We start from the raw sequence: 22932 nt of genomic DNA, 5'->3' as shown, positions 1-22932 counted from the left end.
TAATAGATTGAGTAAAAATCTCTGTAAATTTGTACTCTATTGCTAGGAGCACACCAGCAAAATTATTACTTTTTTTTTTTTTTTAATAAAGGAAAAGACAGTGCTGCCTATGATACTGTTCTAGATGAATGAGCAAAAAATCTGTGGAGATAACTTTTCTTTTAGGAGATAACAAGGAATTGAGGCTTTAGGGACTCTGGATGGGCACTTTGTTTCTGCTTGTTCTGGGTGAGGTGGAGGAGGTCTCTGATTTGCCCTCTACAGCTCAGAATTCATCTGGATGATTCTTCTAGAGAAGAAGGATATATCCAAAAGAAGTCTGTACTTTCTGCATCCTTTAGAACTTCATTAGCTAAAGATACTCCATAAAAAGTTAATTTCCTGGCTCAGCAGGTATTTGTTCATCTGGATTTGGAACAGAACTGTACAGATGTCCCAAACTCTGTGTTTATTGGAGCTTGATTCAATACCAGCATAGTCAAAGTGTCATTCTGTCATAGCATTAATGTCTTACCTGTTTAATTATTCTGTTATATAATTAGTACTGTCAGGTTCTATTGGCTTTGGTCAAGAGGTTTCTTCAGGATACTCAAATGGACTTTTAAGGAAGATTTAGTATTAAATAAAAAAGTTGCTGTTTTTAACAGCTTTATATATATACACACCCAGTCATCAGATGTGCCAGAATAAATTCTTTGGAACTTAACTTGTATAATTTATCATTTTTGCATTAAGGAAAAATCCTGAGCCCTTTGCCAAGAGTTTTTTGGAGGAAAGTGTTTTTTCAGCATTTTGTTTTATAAACAGCATTTAATTACTTCCTAAGTCCAGTGATTTTCAGTATGTGAGAATGAGGCAGGCTTTTCTAAAGGTAATGGCAAAACAGGCTTAAACCAATAAATAAGTTCATAAGTTTTGTAATTTTAAAGAAAACCTGTTTAAATTATGCTGTGTTAGTCCTTTCCAATTGAATTCCATGCTGAATGTGATTCATTTCAGTGTGACACCAGGTGTAGGGTAGGGTTATTTCACAGCCACTGTTGTTACTGCAATAATTCAGTATCAGGAGCTGGACTCCAAGCTTTGGGCCTCCTCCTGAAGTGTTCAAGAGTAGAAGAGTGAAGTGTGTGTCTGTATTTTCTGTTTTGAGAAAAGTCATCAGAAGTTCTTTGTGCAATTCTGAAATTCTTCTTTGCTTGTACTGGCAAAGCTGCATTAAGTATCAATATTCATTAAATACCATGGAGATGATAATGTAATAAAGCAATAATCCTCAGGCCCACATCTGTACTGCTCTCCAGAAGAGCTGAGGTTGAGAATATAATTAAAGATTAAAACTCTGTTTGCATTCTAGAACATGGAGATATCGTCTCGTACATGATGGGGAATTGTATTAATAAGGAAGAGATCAGTTTCCAATAACTTTCAAGACTGGGAGCTCATTTCATATCCCTGTTCATGTTTAAGTTTCTCACGGAATTCTTTAGCTTGATTTTAGCAAGACAGTGCAACAGGAACTGTAAAAGAACATGTTGCTGAAACATGTGACCCTTTTGCTCCACAAATTAATCCCCTTTTATATGAAAGAAAAAAAATTAAAAATTAGTTCCTTATATTGTAAGAATAATATTTACAAGCATAAGTTTAATTACTTTGCAGCTATGTACCATGTCAATTGAACAATAATTTTAGTATTTGATATCTTGTGCACAGTTTGGATCACATCATTGTGTTGTTTTCTTTTTATTTTTAGTAAATTGTTGAACTCCTGTGGCAGAGCTCTTTTGTGAAGCTCTTTTGGTGGGAGTTGCAGTGTATCACCATTTACCCCTGACTGCCATTCTGATTTCAGGGTGTTCAGGGCTTGTGGAGCCAGGACATTGGGATCTCAAAGCTGGGGAAGCATCTCCCTCGACTGAACCCATCCCTGTAACAAATTACGAGGGACAGTTCCAAGGTGCTGACACATCATGAACCTGTCTGGAACGGAGTTTTCCAAGGGAACAGCCCTTGGGTGGGTTGTTGCATTGTCCTTTCTGGATTTCACATGTCATTTGCAGCAGAGATGATTCTAAGCTTTTAAAGACAGATATTTTTCATTCCCAATTGCCCATGTCAGCAGCAGGAACAAATGTTCCAGAGCTCTGTGACTGGCTGCTGCTTTTTCCTGCTGCCTTGGGTGTGTTTTGTTTAAATGTGGTGGGGGAAAAACAGTCTGCTATTAAATGTGATGGCAGTCTGTCTCAGTTATGTGGTATTTACTGCTGAGGCCTCAGTATGATGTAGCTGGAAAGAAAAACTCCACAGTACAATTCTGATTCATGAAGGGCTTTGTTAGGCAAGTCCAGTGAGCTCAAATCCAGTAACATACCAGGGATATTAAAAGGTCATCTCACTACTTGTAGCCAAAGGTACCTTACCAAACTCTGCTCCAAAAAAGAGAATGAAGGGGGTAATCCAGTTGAAATTTTATTTCAGTGTAACAGGTAAATTTTTAAATAGGTGCTCTTAAATTGTTTGATGTCTGTTTTGTTTTCAGTGCTGTTCCCTTGGGTTATTATCATGTTAACTTTGGGACTTTGCAGATGCTTTGTAACCTGTGTGGATACCAAAGATACAGAACATGAGCTTTGCTGCTCTGTGCATCTTTAGAAACACAATTCTTTTAAGCATTTTAATCTTCATTTAATCTTCTAATATGTTGATATATCTGACAGCAGGGGTTTCTGCAGTAATCTTCTTTGTTTTGTTATGCCAAATCAATGCTTTTTTTTTTGGCTGTAGTTATATGCTGAATTTAATTTCATTTCATTAAGTATTATACAGCTGCATATTTTCTTACAAAGTGATTACAAAAAACCAGCAGGCATTGATCAACACAGATTGTCCAAAGGAAATACTTTGACTAAAACTAAATGTTCCTTATGATATTCATTAACAGGAGAATAATTTCTATCCATACAATACAAAAGGATCTTGGATGTTGCTTTATCCGTAGTAAATTACTGAAATATGCAATAAAGAATCACAGAATGGTCTGGGTTGGAAGAGAAGTTAAAGCTCATCCCATTCCACCCCCTGCCATGGGCAGGGACACCTTCCACTACCCCAGGTTGCTCCAAGCCCCAGTATCCAACCTGGCCTTGGGCACTTCCAGGGATTCAGGGGCAGCCACAGCTTCTCTGGACAGGAAACATTGGCTAGGAGGTAAAACTTCACAGTGTATTTTAACATGGAGTAAAAAATCTGGTTTATTTATTCACTTTTCAACAGCTCTTACAGCCAAGTACTGCAGAAAGAGAGTGCATGCAATTAAATTTTCACAATTTCTTTACTGTGTATGGAGCTTTTTTACGAGTGTGTTGTGAGCCACTGTGGATGAGCTCTGTGCACGTGCCTGTCATGGAGACATGAGCCAAAAAGCACCTGGGGCTGGTGGCTGTTGATATTTCGTTGTCATATTCCACAAATAATCCCCCAAACAGGATTGTCGAGCCCTGTGTGACCGAGCACAGCGATTTGAAATCATTCCCATCTACTTTGGGGAAGATTAAGTGGAACACTGTATTTGGGAAGTGCAGAAGATGAATCTTTGTGGAGACTCTGGGCCGTGTAGCAGTGTTGATCTGCTGTTTCCAAAACGTGCACAGATCCAGAGCAACACACCCTTAGTGAGTTTAGAATTACTGGGGACCACAGCTCTGTTGTAAAAGAGCAGACTTCTGACTCTTTTGATGTATGTTTGCCTTAAAGGTAATGTTTGTGTGAGAACCATGCCATTAAAAGGTGGCAATTAATTAAAAGTTGTTCCACAGTCCCAACCATTAGAAGATGCCCTTGCAGCATTTAGAGCAGAACATTAATATTGCACTGCAGGGAATCCCTGTACTTCCAGTAAAAAAGAAAGGCAAGGATGAAGATCTTAATGTGTAATTAAAGACTGCAAATACTAGTTTAACTGCTTGTTTCTGTGTCAAAAAAAAGTTAAAAAGAACACAAACTATGTGTGGTTGAACTAATTAAGACACTGAAGAACAAGCTAGATAAGAGAGGAAATTTGTATGAACCTAATAATGATATCAAAGCTTTTCCTAAAGCTGTGATTTTATAATAAGATTGCTTTAAACCCCCCCATTTCCCTTTTTTTTTAGCTTTGCAATTTGGGGGATGGGGATTCGAGGCTGCTTTACTGCAGCAGACAATCAATCTGAAAAGAATAAATTAAAACTGCTTCTTGCCAAATTCAAAAATGTATTACAGCAAGTGTTTCCATCTGCATTGGTTGTATATTCCCTTGTCAGAGATGAGGAGCAGGAGGAGCAGAGCTGGAATAAGGTGGAATGAGAAGATCTTTATATTTTGGTGGCTTAGGCAGACCAGCTTTATTGTATAATTGTATTGTGTAATGTGGTATAAGCCCATTGTGAATGCATTAATTAATGACTTTATTTCTCTCTCTACAAAGTAACCTTTGTCTATCTGAGAGGAAAACTAAACAGCTACACTGGGAGGGGAGATAAAAGTGCTTTCAAATGGGAACCCTGTACCCTTGAGGAGAATGAAGCTCTGGGTGTGTATCACCATAAAAAACTTCAAAAATGCAAATCTTACCTGGAAATAAAGACAATTAAAGCCCCCTGTAGTTTCAGCAGTAACTCTACAAAGTGTGAAGTTTTCCCAAGTGGTGAACGTGTCCTGGGAGCTCAGAGCTGTGTCCATGCCTGGGGACTGTGCTGGTGCTCCTGACCACATGGAGGGTCTGAGAGGATGCCTGGCTGTCCTTTCTAACTACAGGGGAGAACTTTTTCTTTGCTTGCTTTACTCTGCTTTCTTCACCTGCTGTTAAAAATAACTGTTATTACTTTTTAATTTCACTTTAGGGCATTCTCTGGGTATTCGTGTGTTTACAAGGAGCCCTATGGATGGGTTAAATGAAAAAAGCTTGGGGTAGCAAATTCCAGCTGATGACTTCATAGTTTTCTCCTCTAAATATAATCTTCACTTAAAATGGTTTGAAATATTTTGGTACACATATTTTCTAGTCCCATTTTCTAGTCCCATTTTTCCCCAGTGGGAAAAAATAAATAAAATGGAACCATTAGAAGTTTCACTGGGTGAAGTGACTCAGTTTTCATCTCTTTATAGATGCTGCTCTACTGTTATTTTCATTCTTGATGGGTTAATTTTGCAAGGCACTGGCTCTGTGCTGTGTAGGTTTTACCTACACAGGAGTAACACCATCCTTTCAATTTCATTGATGTAACTCAGCAGTATGTGTATGTTATTGTGAAAATAATATTAATATTATATTGTATTAATAGTGTGAGGCAGATTGTTAATTGACATAGATACATTCACCTTGTTATTTGTGTATTTACCTGATTCTTACCTTTGCATGGGTAACACAGGGAGTAAAAACTGGACAGGGAAGAGCTTATTAACATGGGAGACTTGGGTTTGGCTTTTTTCTGTGGCTGCAAACTGTGTCTTTATTGTCTGTGAGTCATGGCCAGGGGAATCCTGTAGTAAGCCCTCTAATTTTAGCAACCAAAAGCACCTCCATGCAGCAAGTTTTGCATTAGAATTAAATTTGTGCTTTAGTGTTGCTTAAGACTGTTCTTTGATACTCAGCTTTAGGAAAGAGAGCAAAAGTTTGGCACAGAGTTCGTGGTAAAGTAGTGAATCACTTATTTAATGTTTGCTGAGCTTACCTGGAATGAAATGAGACAAGGATTGTATTCTGTGTATGACCATTATGCTCTGCTGTTGCCTGTAATGCTTTGACTCCATCCCTCACAAAATGTGATTGTGGAATAATGTTCAGCCTTTTTATTCTGTGCCACGTGTGTTTGAAAGCACTTAAAGATACAGAGACCCCTAAACAAGTTCTTGCAGAGCAAATTGTTTTGTTGAGTTGTTCTGTGCCTCAGTTTCCCCATGGGAATGGTGAGAATTTTATCATCTGGAAGCTGTGCAGGAGTGCTGGGGGTGAATGGAGCAAGAAGGCTTTAACCACAAAGCAGATGCCTTCATCCAGGGAAAGAATCTGGGCTTTTACCTTTTGTTTTTGGTTGTTCAATATCTTGAACAATATTTCTAAATCCGGGTCATATTTTGAAAAATCCAGAGTCTGGGAATGAAGGAATGACCAGATAATTCCTACTTGGAAGGCCTGATAGGAAGCTCTCAGTATCCACTGCCAGCATTCGTTGTGATAAATGAGTGGTGATGTATTATCCTGTATCCTTTGTGTTCTTGCCTTCGGGTGCTCATTTCAGTGATGGAAGACAAAGTGCCAACACATGAAATAATTCCACACAAGCCTGGCTGGAGCCTGTCAAGCTGCCTTAACTTCTGTGGCCTCTAAATTGTTGAACTCTTTTGCTGATTGTTGTATTCAGTGTTTGGTATTAAAATCAAATGTGCTCTAGGAGTGGTAAAAAATACCCTATGGTTTTGATGTGTTTTAAGTCAGAGTGTAATATCTGTGTCCAATAAAGCCCTGTAAAGCTGAGCTCCCCTGAAGTCAAAACCCAGGCTTTTCTACTTCCCTGTTTTACATGCAGAACCTTCTTTCATTTTGGCTTTTGCATTTTGACAGTTGCTCAGCAGCGATGATGCCTTTGCTCATGACAGATTTGTGTGTGCCGTGTAGACAGGTCTTGAAAAGAGCTGAGAGCCCACTTGTGAACCCTTGAGCAGGACGGTTTGAGGGCGGTGGCTGATGGAAGGAAAAAACAGATATTTCTGAAGAAACTACATCAAGTAATAATGTAGATTATAGTAGCCTGCTTAAAAATCCCACGGTGAGAAGCTGAGCTAATTGAAAGCAGTGCTACAAGGAGGAGTGCTTGGCATTTAAAGTAATAGTTCTGTGATTTTTTTTTAAGTCTGAAATTTGGCTTAAAAACAGTTTCTGTGTTGATGCTTCCATGATCTGTTCTACTTTGAAAGTTGCTCTTCATTTAGACAAAAGGATCCTTCTTCAACAACCTGACTTTACAGCATAGTAGATGATAAGCAAATTTAATGCTTTCTAATCTTAGGTATTCCTGAGGAAATTAAATGGATTTCTTGACATGACGAAGCAATGGTGGCTCTCATATCCCTCTTGTAAAATGAGCTTGTGGACAGAAAATGCCAGGTGGAACTATTTTAACATGTGATCATGCTTTTAAAATGAAAATTTATTTTCAGAGCAAAGATAGCAACTTTAACACCACAGACAGAAAATCAATTATAATTTTTGCTAGTACAACTAAAATATTATCTGCTGCTACTAATTTATTTTTGTTGTTCCACAGTTGTTGTCTTCCCTCAGTTTTTTTATTAAGTCATCAATAGGGATAAAGATTCTGATATTGAAGCCTGAGTGTTGTAATATCCTTCTTTCTGTCCTGCTCTTTTGCATCTCTCAGCAGTGCCATGATTGAATCATCTCTTTCTGTGCTGATATGTATTCAAGCCAGTTAATTTTTGGTGTCTTAAGCATCACACTGCACCAAAAATCTCTTAATTCCGGTGAACAGTTTGCTTTTGAATTAATTGCTTTGTTAAAGTATCAGTAAGCAAATACTCGCTCTTAAATGTCTGCATTTTGTAAATCTCTCAAATACCTTCTGCTGAAATTCTCAAGATATCTTAAAATGCTGATGGGGAGAAGGTACACAGAGAACCTGGTTATTGGATGGTACTTAGATTTTCAGGTTGTTTCAAATATTTCCTTATCTCTTAACCTGCTCTGGTTTGTTTTGGAGAGTTTCAAGGATGAAGTTGTTTTCTCTCACATAAGGTCTCTCCACAGTTGACTCCTGTTTTCAGATCCTAAATAAACAGTTCATTCCCATCTCCTGAGTATGAAGGAGAGGATGTACTGAGAAAAGTTCAGCTGAGTGAGCAGAGCCTCTCCAGGTGTCAGGGAGCACTAACTGCTCTAACACTGGGTAATGTTTGTACACACATGTACTTTGGGTTTTTTCAAGCACTTGAAAGGAACAAAATGAGAGATTTGTTTTGTTTCCCATGGTTGTGTGGGTGTTTTTGTTGTTGTTGTTGGTTTTTTTGCTGTTGCTGGCTTCTCACCACTTGGCTCACCTGGTGGGATGGGGTGCAGGACACCAGTCAGAGCAGGGAATTTCTCAGTGGTGGATGTAATTTAATTTGTTTTGTTCTCAGTTAAGCTTTCTCTTCCAGCTTTCCCATCATCTTCAGTGTTATTGTGCAATGTTAGTCTCATTGTGTTTTTTGCCAAATTGCCAAAGGAGGGAAATATTTTGCCTCCTTTTTAAAAATGCCTGTGAAGTGCTCTTAAGAATGGGTGCCATTAGATGAATGCCAGTGCAGTTTAGGGTTTGAATCTACAGGAAAGTTGATGATTGCAATGAGGCAAAAAAGTGAAAATAATTAAATGGTGAAAGAAGAATCAAATACAGAAATGCACCTCCATGCACTGAGTAGTAAATGCAAAGTGAGCATGGATGGGGAGCTCCCTTAAAACATCTGCAAATTCACTGATGTTTGGGAGTGTAACTGCAGCAAGATCTTTGGAGCCAATAGCAACCATTGGGTAATATTTTATCTGTTTCTGTAGAGCATCAGTTTCAACTGGTTGACTCACAGTAGCTATGTGGGAGCTAATTAATCATATAATTTGCTGTCATGTTACTGGGTGAACCTGTATCCTGGTAGCAGCATGAATTTGAGATAATGGTTTCCTAATGACTGAAACAGCCCTAATAGCCCTGGCCCTCGTGCTTGACTTCAGCGTTCCTCTGGTGGCTTTTAGAAAAATCTTTGATATGAGGTTACCCTTAATGAACGTTCTGTCTGCTAATACAGGTAGTTTGCAGCTGTGTGGATCAATACAGCTGAGCCCCTTTCTTTTCTTTATCCAGTATATTTTGAATTAAAACAGCATAATAAACAATAATGCTATATAATTAATAATATGATATATGTTATTATATATATCATTAACAATATAAAACATTATATATATAATTAACAATATTATATATCGTATAATTACCAATAATGATATATAATATACATGTTTTCAATATCAATCTGTTCTGCAGGTTTAACTGGGTGATGAAGAAAATTTGGGTTGTTTTGTTGGATTTTTCTAATTTTTGATTGGGTATGGGTTTTCAGATCTTTTCCTAGGAAATAATAGAGCTCTGTGTTGGGTGGAGTACTTCAGAGAGTTTTTAATCAGAAAATTATTGAACTCTTTCACAAGAAACCTTTAAGCTTGGACACTGTGTAATGTAAACAGCTATCTCAAGAAAGGGAAAAATAGAAACAGGGAGTTTAAACCAGAAAGAAAACAAAAGTAACCTTGCCTTAAAAGACACTGTCATTTATCTCAATATTTAAAATTTTGTGTGTGTGCAGGGAATGTCTTTAGTCAGTGTAAAAATCTAATTAAATCTTCTCATGGCAGCGATTCAGAGCTGACCCTCTCTTCATTTGAGCATCTTATTAGAATAATAAACCACTCCCTGCTGAGAGCCACTGGCATTGACAGACAGGCCAGACACTGGGGCTGCTGATCAGAAAGGGTTCAGCAGGCTTGGGTTGTCTGCAGGGTCTGCAAGAAATGTTTTATTGGCCCTTCTCTAGCAGCACTTTCGAGATGTTTGGCAGAGTATAAACCCTGGCTTTTGACCAAGCACAGACCCAGGGATGGGTGGATTATTCTGTACCACTCAGTCACATTACAGGCTTTATTTGTTCTATGTTTGTTTTAAATAAAGGACTGTGAATGCATAGACTGTCCTTTTTTTTTTTTAAATCTTTATCTATTTATTATTAGAAATTATCTGACAACTTGGAATTTCATTACTCTGAATAACTAACTTGATATGCCTTAAAGGAATTTGCTCTTCACAAGTTCTGAGCTCGATATTCATGAAGAGGATTGGGAAATGTATTTAGGAACTAAGCTAGGCAGTGTTATTGATAATATATGTGCTTACCTTGGGAGATCTTCATTCCTTGGGTTTCACTTGGGCACTTTTCTCTCTTAGTCTGCCTTCATAAACAGAATCAGATTATTTTTTAGTAGGCTGAGCTTTTCTCCCAGACTGCAGCAGACATGGTAGTTTTGCAGGGCTTATTCTACTTTAGATGTATTTGGCATTAATGCTAGCTTAGGTTTTATTTTTTAGGGAAGCTCTGCAGGTGATGTCAAGCGATGCAGGTACAGGACTACACTTCTGTTTCTTACTCTGGTACTTGGCTTTAGTCCAGCTCTCAGCCCCATGAAAGACTTTAAACTTCAGCTCAGAGGCTCCAATATTTTGAAAGCCACAGTGAACTTAAAACCTGTGTGGTCTCTGCTGGGGCTGCACATGATCCTTGTGTGAGTGGAAATAACAAATGAGAGGGAATCTGATTAGAAGCGTGAGGAAGTGGCCAGAAAGGTGCAGTGAATTTCTGCTGTCACTTTGCTGCCCTGTCTGGGCTGTGTTCACTAAGCCAAGGAGTTACAGCCATGATGAGCCCTTTCCTTTAACTAACTTTCTTGTTCAAGGAGAGTTTTTCTCAGAGAATTTCCTCAGGGGAATTCGCCCTCCTCCCCCACGATGACTTTCAGCGGAAGCCACGCAATTAATTTCCATAAGCCCTATAAAAAATCTCAACCTAAGGAACAGCTTGTCATGCTGGAGGAAGAAGTGATGAAAGCATATTTTAAGTAGTGTTCTGAAGGGCTTCTCTCTCCTAAATGTTTGTACTGGGAGAGTCTTGAGTTTATAAATGCCTAATTGTACTTGTTATCTCCAGTTTTTCTACTGAACTGTGAAGATGACCTTGAAGGAGTCTTTTGATAAACCTCTGAGTTTTAAGATAGATTTTTATCTCTGTAGTATCACAGGCAGATCGAAGTACTTGGTCAGAGCATAATTCTAAAGAGCTAAAAACCAGGACTAATTACAAAATTCCCTCAAGAAAACTTAAAGTAAGTGATCACAAAAGTTGAAATGGGTAAAAGCCTGTGAAATAAATTGCAGTGGGCTGTACAACACTAATATCTCATCTTTCCTGCTTTTTTTCTTCACCTTTACATCCCTCTTAATGACAGAAGAACAAATTGATCTTACAGATCCTTAAAGGCTGATATCAAGTATCCTAAGCACCCTTAGAACTGGTGATATTAAGACTTGCCTGTTTCTACCACACTTTATAATTTTAACAAAGCTCTAGACCTTGAAGTGGATGATTTTTTTGGAGTGGCCATTTGAATTCTATAGATGAGGCCTAAAATTTGAGTCTTCGCTTGCTAATTCTGTGTATTTTTAGTCCTGTGTATGAAATGGTCTGCTCTGCTCTCCTGTTTTGATATATTAGCTATTCTCCAGAGGGTTAAATCCCTAATCCTCCCTTCCTCCCAGCCTCTGGAATTTGTGATGCCTTCACTGAGTTCTGGAAGTTGATGTGCCTAAGAGAAGTGATCACTAAGATCTCTTCTGCCAGCAGTGCCTGTCATGGCCAAGCCCAGTGTGTGAAAAGGTCTAACTGGGCACATCATCCTGTGTTTCCTGTTCATCAGTCACTGCACCCAAAGGGAAAATCTCATGCTTCCCATAAGTATAGAATAAATAATAGGTATCATGCATCATCTGTTGCTGTTCATAAAAGGAGGTAAGTACTGTAATTTCTGCTCTGTTGAGGGAGAAATAAAGCACAAAGAAAGAGAGTGAGAAGGCTTTGCTGTTGCAGTAAATCTTCAATAGCAGAGCTGAAAATAACATGTTATAAAATATCGAATTCTAGCTTGAGAAGGCTGGACTCAAGCTCAGTGACAGTGTGGAGTAATGCAGGGTGTCAGGGTCCCATCAGGTGGGCAGTGCACACCGTGAGGCTTTTCCCAGGTGGGAGACAGCCCCACTCACTTCCCTGGAACTGGAATCTGCCTGGGCAGCTGGGCAAAAACCATCCCAGCCCATCACATTTCCTCGAAGCAGGACTGAACTTTTTGGCTTCCTTTGAAGCCTTTGTCAAAGCACCGTGTGCTGTGCACTGAGATCAGCACCAGCTTCAGCCCCTGTCCCTGCGGGGAGTGCAGGGGAGGGGGCTTCACCTCCCAGCACTGACCCAGCCACCCCAGGGAACCCCGAGAGCGTGGGGACATTATCCAGCTCTGGGACACCGTGGGGGACAGCTCCGTGTGTGTGCAAACTCTGGTTTTCCTTTCTAAAGGACTCTGGGTTTCTCCTGAGGAATTCTGGCACAGCTCTGCTGTATTGGAAATGTGTGTGCACGTCCAAATTTAGGCTGATGTGCGGGGCACAAACTGCTTGAAAAGTTAGGAATAATTCCAGAATCATCTTTGTAGATAAACACTAATGTAATAATTCTGGTTCTTACCCGGGCCCCTGAAAATGACTCCTGTTAGTATTTATTGTTAATAATAATATTATTATTATTGTGGTGGTGCAATATCGTGTTTCATGAAGTGGAAATATAAACAATGCATTCGTGCTGTGGAGTTTTGGTTCTGAAATTATTTTCCCACTGATGCTGAATGGTTAAGGGAGGGCTGGTTTTCCTCTCAAAGTGTGTATAAAGGAGTTAATGCTTTTCTTTTTCATAAAGCACAGACCAGTGCAGGCTCAGGCAGGATCCTGGTGATGACTGTAAAGTAGATGCATGCTTGTTTTGTTAACCAGTTTTCACACATTCTAATATCCATATTCCTCTCATGATTACTGCTGTGAATTAAAGGCATTTTGAAGAGCATTCCACATAAGTACAAAGAAAGCTATTTCAGTACTATAATAAAATAGCCCTGGGAATTGGACTGCAAGGTCTCTATTTGTAACTAAAAGTTTTTCCTATTAAAGTTACGCTTTTTAAGGTGGTGCACTGGAACTCAGCATTGTGAACAGATGTCTTTTTGCTCTGTCTTAAAAAACAAAGTATGCACTGACAACATGTGTTTTCAGAGGGTGTTACAGAGCTGTTTGTTCATATTTAATGTAAATGTGCAGATGTCCAGAGACCATTTGATTCAGCAGCAGGTTTGCATTCCAGCAGCTTTCAGCAGGAGAACCTGTGTTCATTTGTGCCATCGCTGTCAGCTCAGACCTTTGAGGACATTCCAGGCACTCTGCACCACGTCACTTAGCAGTGGACTCACGTGGCACTGAAGAATTCTGAATTGTGTTTGCTGTTTAAACAATGCTGCTTAAGTAACAACATTTTACCATAAACCAACATTTTATTGTTGTAATAGAATGACCCCAGTGTGCAGCCCCTGGCCTGTGATGTGTAGTGCCAGCAGGAATTGTACTGGCACGCTGTGTGTGCAGCCACATGGGGAGTTGAATCATGAAACTGGTTTAGATTTAAACTAATACTTGTTTTTTTCCAAGCCAGCTCAGTTGTGAGCTCCAGCTCCTCCAGCACAGCACAGCTGAGGGGGCTGAATGCTGTGCAGGAGGGGATGTGTCAGTGCCTTATGTCACTATTGCTGCTGAAGCCTGAAAATTGTTGAATCACAGCCTCAGGTTTCTAAATGTCTTTGTAAATCCAACCCTTACACACTCTGTCTTGGCTTCTGGAGAACTGTCCAAACGATTGCACGTGTGTCCTTAAGTGCTGTACCAGGTTTGGCCTTTTGTGAGTGAGGAGTGCAGATGGTGAGTGTTTGATACAGCTCTGTGTGCATATGCTTTTGCAGCAGACCACCCTGTGTTTATATGTAAACACTGCTAGATTATTTAGGCACATAACTTAATCTTTTGCATCCACTCAATAATAAAGCATCATTCCTCTATGACCAGAATAAGATCCGTAGCAAAGTTGAAAACAAGCAGATTTGTAAGAATCAATGGGAGTCTGCCTTCTCTCAGGCTTGGATCTTTCAGTGTTTCCGCTCCTCTGAAGGTGGAGTTGGGCAAAAATTTTGGCAAATTTGCTCTTTAGGACCTCTGTTCAAGGTGTCTTAGCAAATCAATTCCTCACAGCCCACACATCCTGACTCCTCCCCACACCTGTGGATTCAAACTGCCCTGACTCTCCAGCACTGCCAGGACTCCACTGCTCCAGTGTGCACAACTCAGATTTGCTCCTTCTGCCCTCACCTCACCTCCTGGTAGTTAGAAGTCAGTTATTATTTGAAAGAACATTTTTCCTTTCTGACGTGTCATGAATAAAGATTTTACAGCTGGAACAGAGGCATTGCAGGAGTCGCAGAGACCAAGTCAATGTGCAGATGAGAAGGGAAGAGAAAGATGAGCCAAGAGGATCCTGGCTGGAATCTTCCACCACAAGAAACTTGGAAATTGGGTGAGAAGAGAGAGGAAATTGCTGAAGCAGTTTGTTCAGAAAGGACAAGAGGACGGTGTTAACAACTGTATGAGAAAACAGCTTGGCAAGGAAACTCATAGCTGGAGGAGAAGTTGCTCAAAACAAGAGTTTAGTACCAGAGCCAGGAAACTCTGAGCATTTTATAGAGGTTCTGCAGAAGCGAAAAGCAAGAACCTGTGTTAATATAAAAAACCCCACAATAACAGAACCTGTGGAATTTGGTAGAGGAGGCAGAGACTTCCAGGATTGATGTCAGGGATGGTGGCAGCTGTCTAATTTAGTCTTGAGACGTGAAGTCGCTTTCTCAGCGTGAGTGGTGTTGAATTTCTTTTCACGCTCTTCATTGCCTATCCAAGCAGGAAGTGTCATCTCACCAAAGCTGGCAGAGGTCACTGTTTTAATAACTATTGTTAATTGATGCTTCTGAAAAGCCTTCTATCAACTTGAATTTGCTACCTGCAGAGACTTGCCTAGCAGGTAGTTGAATCAAATTAGAACTTCAATTCCATGATGAATAAATCACACTAGAACTGTGATTACCCTGTATGTGTTAAAATGTACTATTTCTCTAATCAGGGCTCCCTTAAAACTATTGAATGTCTTTATAAGCCTATAATATTTTAAATTCTGCTGCTGCTAAAATTTTTAAGTTGTATATTGAGTCTTGGTTCTGCCAAAAATAGCTGTTCCATAGGTCTTGGAATGAGTGCAGGGAAATGCTGTCCCCTGATGCCTCCAGCATGTGCAGCAGGGCCAGCTCATGCCTCTGAAATATCACACATGTGAAAAGAAATTATTAACTGGGTTGAAAATATTAATTGAAGCCAAAAACAACAACAAAAAAATCTGTGAACAAGTAAATACTGTGCTAGTAAGTGAGAGGATGTGTGGAGAGTTTCCTCTGTTGCTCTCCAGAATATCATGAATCCAGATTCGACAGAATTGTAGAGTTTATTTTTGTCTTATGTGTGGTGTTTTCTGCTAAGTGTATAGGAAAGATTAACTTCTTTCATGTTACAAATGTGTATTTTTACCCCTTTTCTCTTCTTCTCCATCTTCCCAAGATCACTTAGAAAAATTTTCTTTCTTCCAAAAGAAAATTATTATTAATACCTATATTTGTAATTTTTAAATTGCTGTGTTGGGTGGAAAAAATGAACAGCACTCAAGTGAAACTGTGTGGGATAAATGCTATTTAAGTCTTGTCTAAGCTGTTAAACATCACACTAACACTGGATTGCTGGATCTAATCCAGTAAAAATAAAAAAAAATAAAAAGAGAGGTCACATTAGAGAGCGAAGCCATCTGTCCAGTGTGGAACTGAAAGGCATTTATAATGAATTACTTTCCTATATTTCTGTCTTTTGGGGGGCCTTTATGTGAATCAAAGAGATGGTACAAGACCATTTATCTACAAAAATGGTTCCTGAATTATTTCTAAATTGTCAACCTGATGTTTTGGCATGAAACTTCTCCATGAGTGTTTTGCATAGGTAATTAGGCCTTTCTAAACAGTGTATTCTAACTGGCTTCAAAGATGTCTTATGCATGTCCCAGGCATTGTTTCTGTAATAGGGACTAAAGGATTTGTGTGTACACTTACTGGCAAAGTGGCAGAGAGATTTTTCAACTAATATCTCTATTACTTTATTCTAGTGCTGATTTTTCTGCATGTTCATAACAACGCTTCATTTGAAGTGTAATATTTTGAATTAATTTTAGTCATTGCTGATGTTCATGAAGTAGATTTGTTTTGACTTCTGTAGTATTAATCTGGCATGTTTGGGGAAAAAATAATTCCTCTACATTAAAATAAAAATACTAATTTATAGTGTTGACAGCCTTTGAAAGCATCTGATGGGCTGGCTGGCTCTGCACATTCAGATGCAAACCCCTGAATGATAATATTAGCATTTTTTAAAGTAAAGATTTTGTATCTAATATACAATTTTAATACCTCCTGAAAAATCATGAACCTGTGTCATGAGGGAAAGAAGAAGAAAAATGGGAGGGGGAAGTTGGTACAAACCTGCTGTTGAAGATGTTTTAAAAATCTCCCCCCAGATCAGTAAAATTACATCGGGGAAATTGTTTTAGTTCTTGATAAGGTTTAGTGAGGTGAAGAACTCTTGGCTGAGTCTGTTCTTTTCTAAGTAGGATGTTCAGGGATTTGGATTAGGAGGTGCATATGGATCTGGATTAGGAGGGACATATGGATCTGGATTAGGAGGGACATATGGATCTGGATTTGGATGCAGGTATTGGTGAAGTTACTTAAACCCTTTTTAAACAGGATGGGACAAACTCAGGATGATGCAGTGAGAAGTTGTTAAATAATTTTGAGACCTAGAATAGTTCATAATATGAAATTCTGGCTATAAAGAGTTAAAATTCTGTGCTGTAGACTGGGGGTTATTGGGTACAATCTTTTGCAGTCTGGCTTCAGACCTTTTTGAACAACCTTTGCATCCCAGAGAAGCGATGGGGGGGTTTGTCTAGACACTGTTCAGCCCTTGGTAGGTGGAACAATGCCTGTTCTAGGACATGAAATTTCAGCTTGTATTTAATTCTGAGAATCCCATGAATTTCTTTTTCTTAAGATGAAAATAGACCACATATCTGAACAAATCTATTGCCATTTGCTTTTCCCCATTTTGCGTTATTTCATCTGGGTTTGTAAATGCTCGTTCCAACCATCATCTTTTGTATGTAGGAGAAAACTGAGATGTGCAAAGGACGTCAGAAGTTAGAAGTGCTCGTTGGCAAAGTAAAATTAGACTTTTCTCCATCCTCAAGTGCTTTGCTTCTCTGAGACTGGGCAAGAGGTTCTGTAACATGAATAGGAACTATCGTATTTTTGAGCTAAAACTGGACAGAGATGCGTACATTTTGTAAGTGCTTATTTTGGCAGTAAATTTATTTCAGTGCTACAAAATAAGTTCCAGACAGCGGCTTTTTCTCTGGTCCTCTTTCCAGACAGCCTCAGGAGTGCATTTTATCTCTTTTTTATCATGTGTTCCTCAGTTTTCTCTGAAGTAATCACCAGTTACACTTTCACATTACTTCGCTTTACACTCATGTCCATCCCTTCACAAGATGTTTTACCAGATGTCCTCTCGGAAGGGCAAATCTATAGAAGAAGTTTGCCTTGGATAAGGTTGTTTGTCATTTTGTATTTGAGGCCACAATCCAGTCAGGCTGAGTAAATATATATGTATTTTTGAAGGATCTTTGTTCTGAAGAGGGCTCAGGAAAGCCTGATGATTACTTGAGAAAAGGCATAGGGGCACAAAACAATGCTGTATACATCAATGCCCTTTTCTCCTGCTGGTCTGGGATCTTCTCTGACATCCCATTGATTGAGGAGGAAAAAACTCCCTGTGTGATGGTCCTGATAGAGCTGCCAAAGTAAAACATCACCTTTCCTGGTTTTCATTTTCCCTCTTCTGTCAACTGATCTGTGAAAAGTAGTACAAATTTAACAGGCATCTAAGCCCAAAAATTCATAGTAACTCACCTTTAAGTGCTTTCAGAAGATGGTTAATGCAAATTAGAAGAATTCTAGTTTGCTGTATGTGTGATTTCATTTAAAGGGAAGATTTCTGTGCATTCCCTGTTCTGCCTTGCACTGCTCGCATAGTACGAGGTGACAGTTGGGTTTGAGTCAGATTTTAAGCCTCGTGGTCAAGACAAGTTTTACATTTAAAAATAATCATATGTAAGAAAGACTTCAAAGAATTGATTACCTCCAGCCAGCCTGGATCTCATTTTCAAAGGCTGAGTGTGCGTGTCCAGTGGGATTTTCAGAAGGACGTAAGCAGATTAAGTGCTCACGTCCAACTGTTGTTCACATGATTTAAAATTACTTGAATTTTCCTTCCTTAATGCATTGACTATGCCAGTGTCTTGTTTTTGGCAACTTTTATTTTGTTTAACTTCTTACTGCCTAAAGCTTGGCAAATTGGAAAACTTAAACTGTGCAAAAATCTGCATCACGACACGTTCAGAACCACAGAATCTCTCCTTACCTCTACTACAGCCAGTCATCCCTGGTCCCCCACAATAAGAGATTAATTTATTTGCAGAGCCTGGAGCAACAGCATTTATGAAACAGTATAAACTCTCCTGCTGCATGAAATCTGGGATTCATCAGTGTTGAAATGAGTTGGGTTTGTGCTGTCCATGTGTGGTTTATTCCTCCTGGAGCAGTTCTGATGCACCTCCTGTTTCCCAGTGCTGAGGAAGTTCTTGGCTTCTGGATGTTTTTGGCTTTGCTTAGCAGCAGCAAAGTGTTAATGAGTCATTGCAGTGAATGGGGGAGCTTTCTTCTGCACTGTGACAAGTGTGGATTAAGGGGTTTGTATAAAATTGTCATAACTCATGTTATTCTTCGCTTGCTTTTAAAAGCTGACATTACCAGCTGATGAGGTGTAGCTTTCTGATTTGGTTTTATTTTTTTCTGATTGTTTTAATCCTTTGCAAAGTAGGCATTGAAGCATAGCACCTCGTTGTTGTTCAGTAATTCAGTTCTAACATTAGAACTGAATTACTTTGAAGAGCAAGAATTCAACATTTTTTTGCTTTTGTTTAGGCAGATTAAAGGGAAATAATTAGCTTTTTTTTTTTTTTTTTTTTAGTTTTACTGTTACTCTAACTCAGCCATCCAATTTTCCCAAAGTTTTTTTTTTTTTCAGAGCACGTATGTGGATTAGCATGAAAACAGTTTTATTTACTAATTCATTCATGGATCTGATCAAGTTGCAGAGTTTGGAAATGGGGACAGATCAATGCACAGATAATACAGACTGTCCTGGAAACTCTGCTAAAGCAAATATTTGGATTTTAATGTGCCCAGACGAGTGGCTGAAGTGGCATATCCATGGTTTGGGGTGATGTGTCCTGGGAAACAAGGTCTCTGTAAGGCTGTTTTCAGAGTTAATGGAAGTCAAATTCTTAATTTGATCCCAGTTCACCTTGGCCTGCAGAAACAGGGATTACACCCAGCAGAAAGGATGTTGTTTTACATTTGTGTTTGATTGCTCCAGAGAAACACCTGGAATTTACCAGCCAATTTCAGAGTCACCAGTGCATGAAATAAATTGAAAAGATTCAGGGAAAAAAAAACCACCCCTAAGAATCATCCAAAGACTTTGATAAAACCTTTATCTGTTAAGTTTATCAAAGAGAGAGTAAGGACATGACAGCCTGTGAATTCCTACACTGGAGGAGTAATTTTAATCATGTGTCCTTCAACCCTCCTGAGGAGAAAGTATAGAAATGCAATGATAGGAGTTTGAGACTGACAGATGTGGACTAAAATTTAAGGGAGTACATATTTTTAAGGGCAGAGTAATTGATTTTCAAAACAACTTGAAGAGGGCTTTAGTTTGTTTCCTTTTATCAATAACTAGTTGAATTATTGCTTGCATGTGGTGTTGAAAAATACACAGGTATCAGAGAGAAACTGATACGGAAAAGTCCCATGAACAGGGTTAAAAAGGATAAATTTTAAAAGGATAATTTCTAAAAAGAATAAATGTTTTTCAAAAGCATAGTTTTATAATCTGAGTGTGTGAGACAGCCTCTGTGTTAATGGTGCTGTTTGGTTTGCTTGGTAGATACGTTGATGATGTGATCAGTCGGATTGACAGGATGTTCCCTGAAATGTCCATCCAGCTCTCCCGGCCAAATGGAACCTCTGCAATGCTGCTGGTAAGTTGGATCATTTACTCCCTTCAGTTGATTTTAGCAGGTTGAACTGCTGTCCCAAAAAATGCAAGTTATTAAAGATACTTTTCTTTTTTTTTTGAAAATAGATCATTCTTCATTTGCCACAGCAATGCAGCATCTTTCTTGCTCTTAGGCAAATAAGTGATAAAAATAATTTCCCTCTTAAACAGAAGATCTGTTGCTTTATTGTTAAATGTGATTGTAGAAATATGGGCACAAACTCAAATATTCACTGTAATTTTCGGCATACTTGGCAATGAGTGAATCTTAATCATGATAATTAAGAAGGAAGAGAATGTTGTGAAGAAGAAAAGAGGAAGGAGACCAATATGATTTAAATTTGTTCACATTGCTCCTGGGTCAGTGAATTTCTGTTCTGTGATGAAGTTAAGAATTTGCCTTTGAAGTAAATGAGCAGTAAAGGCTGGATTTGAGATAAACAAGTCCAATACATTCGACTTATTTCTGCCTCACCAAGCAAGATTTCATTGCAGAGGAACCTATTGTTCACATCCATTTTTACAGGCAGCTGTTGTGCTTACAGCAAAAGAAGTCTTCAAAGCTCTAAGACAGCAAAGTGGAAGAGGAGTCCATGGTGTAGCTTCTGGATGCTGATTTCCTTCTAGGGAAAGGCAGAAGTCACATACTTAACCTAATTTTAAATAAAATTAGAAAATATACCACATACACAGATGAGGAACTGAGGCCAGTTCAGTCTTTTCCATCTCACATTTCTCATGGAGATTTCCCTATAGGAACTATTGCTGTGATTGTTGTTAATTTTTAAGTATTTTAATTGTATTTAGTTTTAATTAGTCAACTGTTTAACATCTCATTATTAACTTTCTTTGAACAGTCACAAATTCACAAGAGATTAACTGAGTCAGAGGTTAAAATAAACAGCTGGCATTAAAACATTTAATCTGCAATTGCTGGATTCACCAAGTGGAACAGTATATTCCAGAAAAGAATAGAATTCATCAGAGCAGTCTTAAGAAGTTATAAGTCTTAGAAGTTTTTGCGTTTCCTCTTAAGCTGACTGTGTTTTATCTGTTTTGCTATAGAAAAATGGCTGGTTTTGCTTCCTTACTTTGAAATGCTTTCCATTCTCTTGGAGCCCTTCTTTGCATACACAAGTACCTTCCACTTTTGCTTTTTAGGGTGGTCAGGAAATAGATGATGTTTTTCAAGAATGAGACACAATTAGGAAATAAGGAATTACCTTGGATGTGACTGCCAAGGAACAAGATTGGGTGGTAACTGAAGGAAGCTCCTTTCACCAGCAGCAGTGAGAGTGAATTCCATGTGGCAGTTGCTCTCTAAATCAAGGCCATTTTTGTTCCTACAAGATCCCAGCCCCATGTTGAACCAGTGGTGTGCATATTTTCCTTGGATCAGAGATCAGAAAGATTGTTTTTAAAGTCTTTTTGTGTGTGATTGTGTGATGGGTTTATCATTTTTTCTTTTAGCCAGGTTTTCCCTCTTCCCCATCTGTCTCAGTTGATGTTGCCAATATGGCACTTTCCATCTGGCCCTGACTGCTACAAAAGCTTTTGCTGTTTTCAGCCACAGATCCTTCAGTGGAAAAGGTGCTGCAGGATGGGCAGTGTGAAGAGCACCTCCCCCAGAAGGAGGGAGGATTCTTCAGCACTTGTGATTTCTCACTCTGAACTTAACCCAAGTTACATCTGGAGCTGCTCCCCTGCAGCAGTGTGGTTTACCTCAGTGCCAAAGGCTCCAGATAATGCTCATTTTATTTCAAAAGGTTTCACAGCCATGCTGTTGGCCCAGAGTTAATTAACTAACTATATAATCTCAACCATGCTCATCTTTGGACTGTTCATAGCACACCTGGCATCTTAGGAAGGTCCTTGATGCGAAGGTCCAGTTTTTATAACATTTTTAAACACAACCATTCCATCTACCAGGGAAAACCTGTGCATTCATCTTCAAAGGCACTGGTAAGCACTATCCATATCTTGAAAATGTGTAAATGACTGGAGGGAGATGGGGAAGAAGGGGAAAGGAGGCCTGGGAGACTCTTTGAAACTCAAGTAACGCTGAGGCCTTTGCCAAACAAATTATCTTTATGAAAAAGACCCAAGAGATAAAGTTTCAGCCCCAGACTACGACTTTATGTGCACATGGAAATCTATTTATATCCTTAGCTGTAGAGGTGGGACTTGCACCACTAAGATCCATCTGGGGGTTCAAGAAGTTGTCTTTTTCTTCAAGAAGAGCCAGGAGCTGCTGGAGAGGTCCTGTGGAGGGCACCGAGAGGGTTTGGGGGCTCTGGTGAGGAGACGCTGCGGGAGCTGCGCCGGGTTAGTCTGGAGAAGGGAAGGCTGAGGGGGGATCTCAGCAATCCCTGGAAATATCTCCAAGAGGTGCCAAGTCAGTGCCAGACTCTCTTCAGTGGTGCCCAGTGACAGGAGAAGGTGTAATGGCCATAAACTAGAAGAAACCACAGAAAGTTTCACTTCAGTGTGAGGAAGTGGCCTGAGATGAGCTCCCTTGGTTAGGGCATGGTGCCAGTAATGCCAGGTTAGTGGGGGTGATCTCTTTATGGGCCATTCACGTAAGAGTTGGACCCAGTGATCCTTTTGGGTCCCTTCCACCTCAGAATATTCTGTGATAAACTTCTTTTCATCAAGAGTGGCAGAGCTCTGGAAGAGGAACCCAGGGAGGGTGTGGGGTCTCCCTCTCTGGAGACATTCCAAACCCAGCAGGAAATGTTCCTGTGTCACCTGCTCCAGGTGACCCTGCCTTGGCCAGGAGATGGGATGGGATGATCTCCAGAAGTCCCTTCCAACAATTCTGTCCAATTCCAACAATTCTGGAATTCTGTACTAATCAGGAGCTGTGTGAGCCTGTTGCTCAAACTCT

General features: G+C 39.4%; 1 protein-coding gene across 1 annotated transcript in view; it reads left to right on the top strand.

Moving 5' to 3' along the window:
* MED27 (mediator complex subunit 27) overlaps window positions 1–22932 on the top strand; it is an 87009-nt gene that overhangs the window by 40981 nt on the left and 23096 nt on the right. The window contains exon 4 of the mRNA XM_063409391.1: window positions 19935–20028. Coding sequence (XP_063265461.1) covers window positions 19935–20028 — 94 coding nt within the window. The remainder of the gene's footprint in view (window positions 1–19934; window positions 20029–22932) is intronic.

Source organism: Prinia subflava, chromosome 12 (assembly GCF_021018805.1).
Source record: "Prinia subflava isolate CZ2003 ecotype Zambia chromosome 12, Cam_Psub_1.2, whole genome shotgun sequence".
NCBI lineage: Eukaryota > Metazoa > Chordata > Aves > Passeriformes > Cisticolidae > Prinia > Prinia subflava.
Note: the sequence above shows the minus strand (reverse complement) of the source record. Positions and strands in the feature narration are given on the sequence as shown.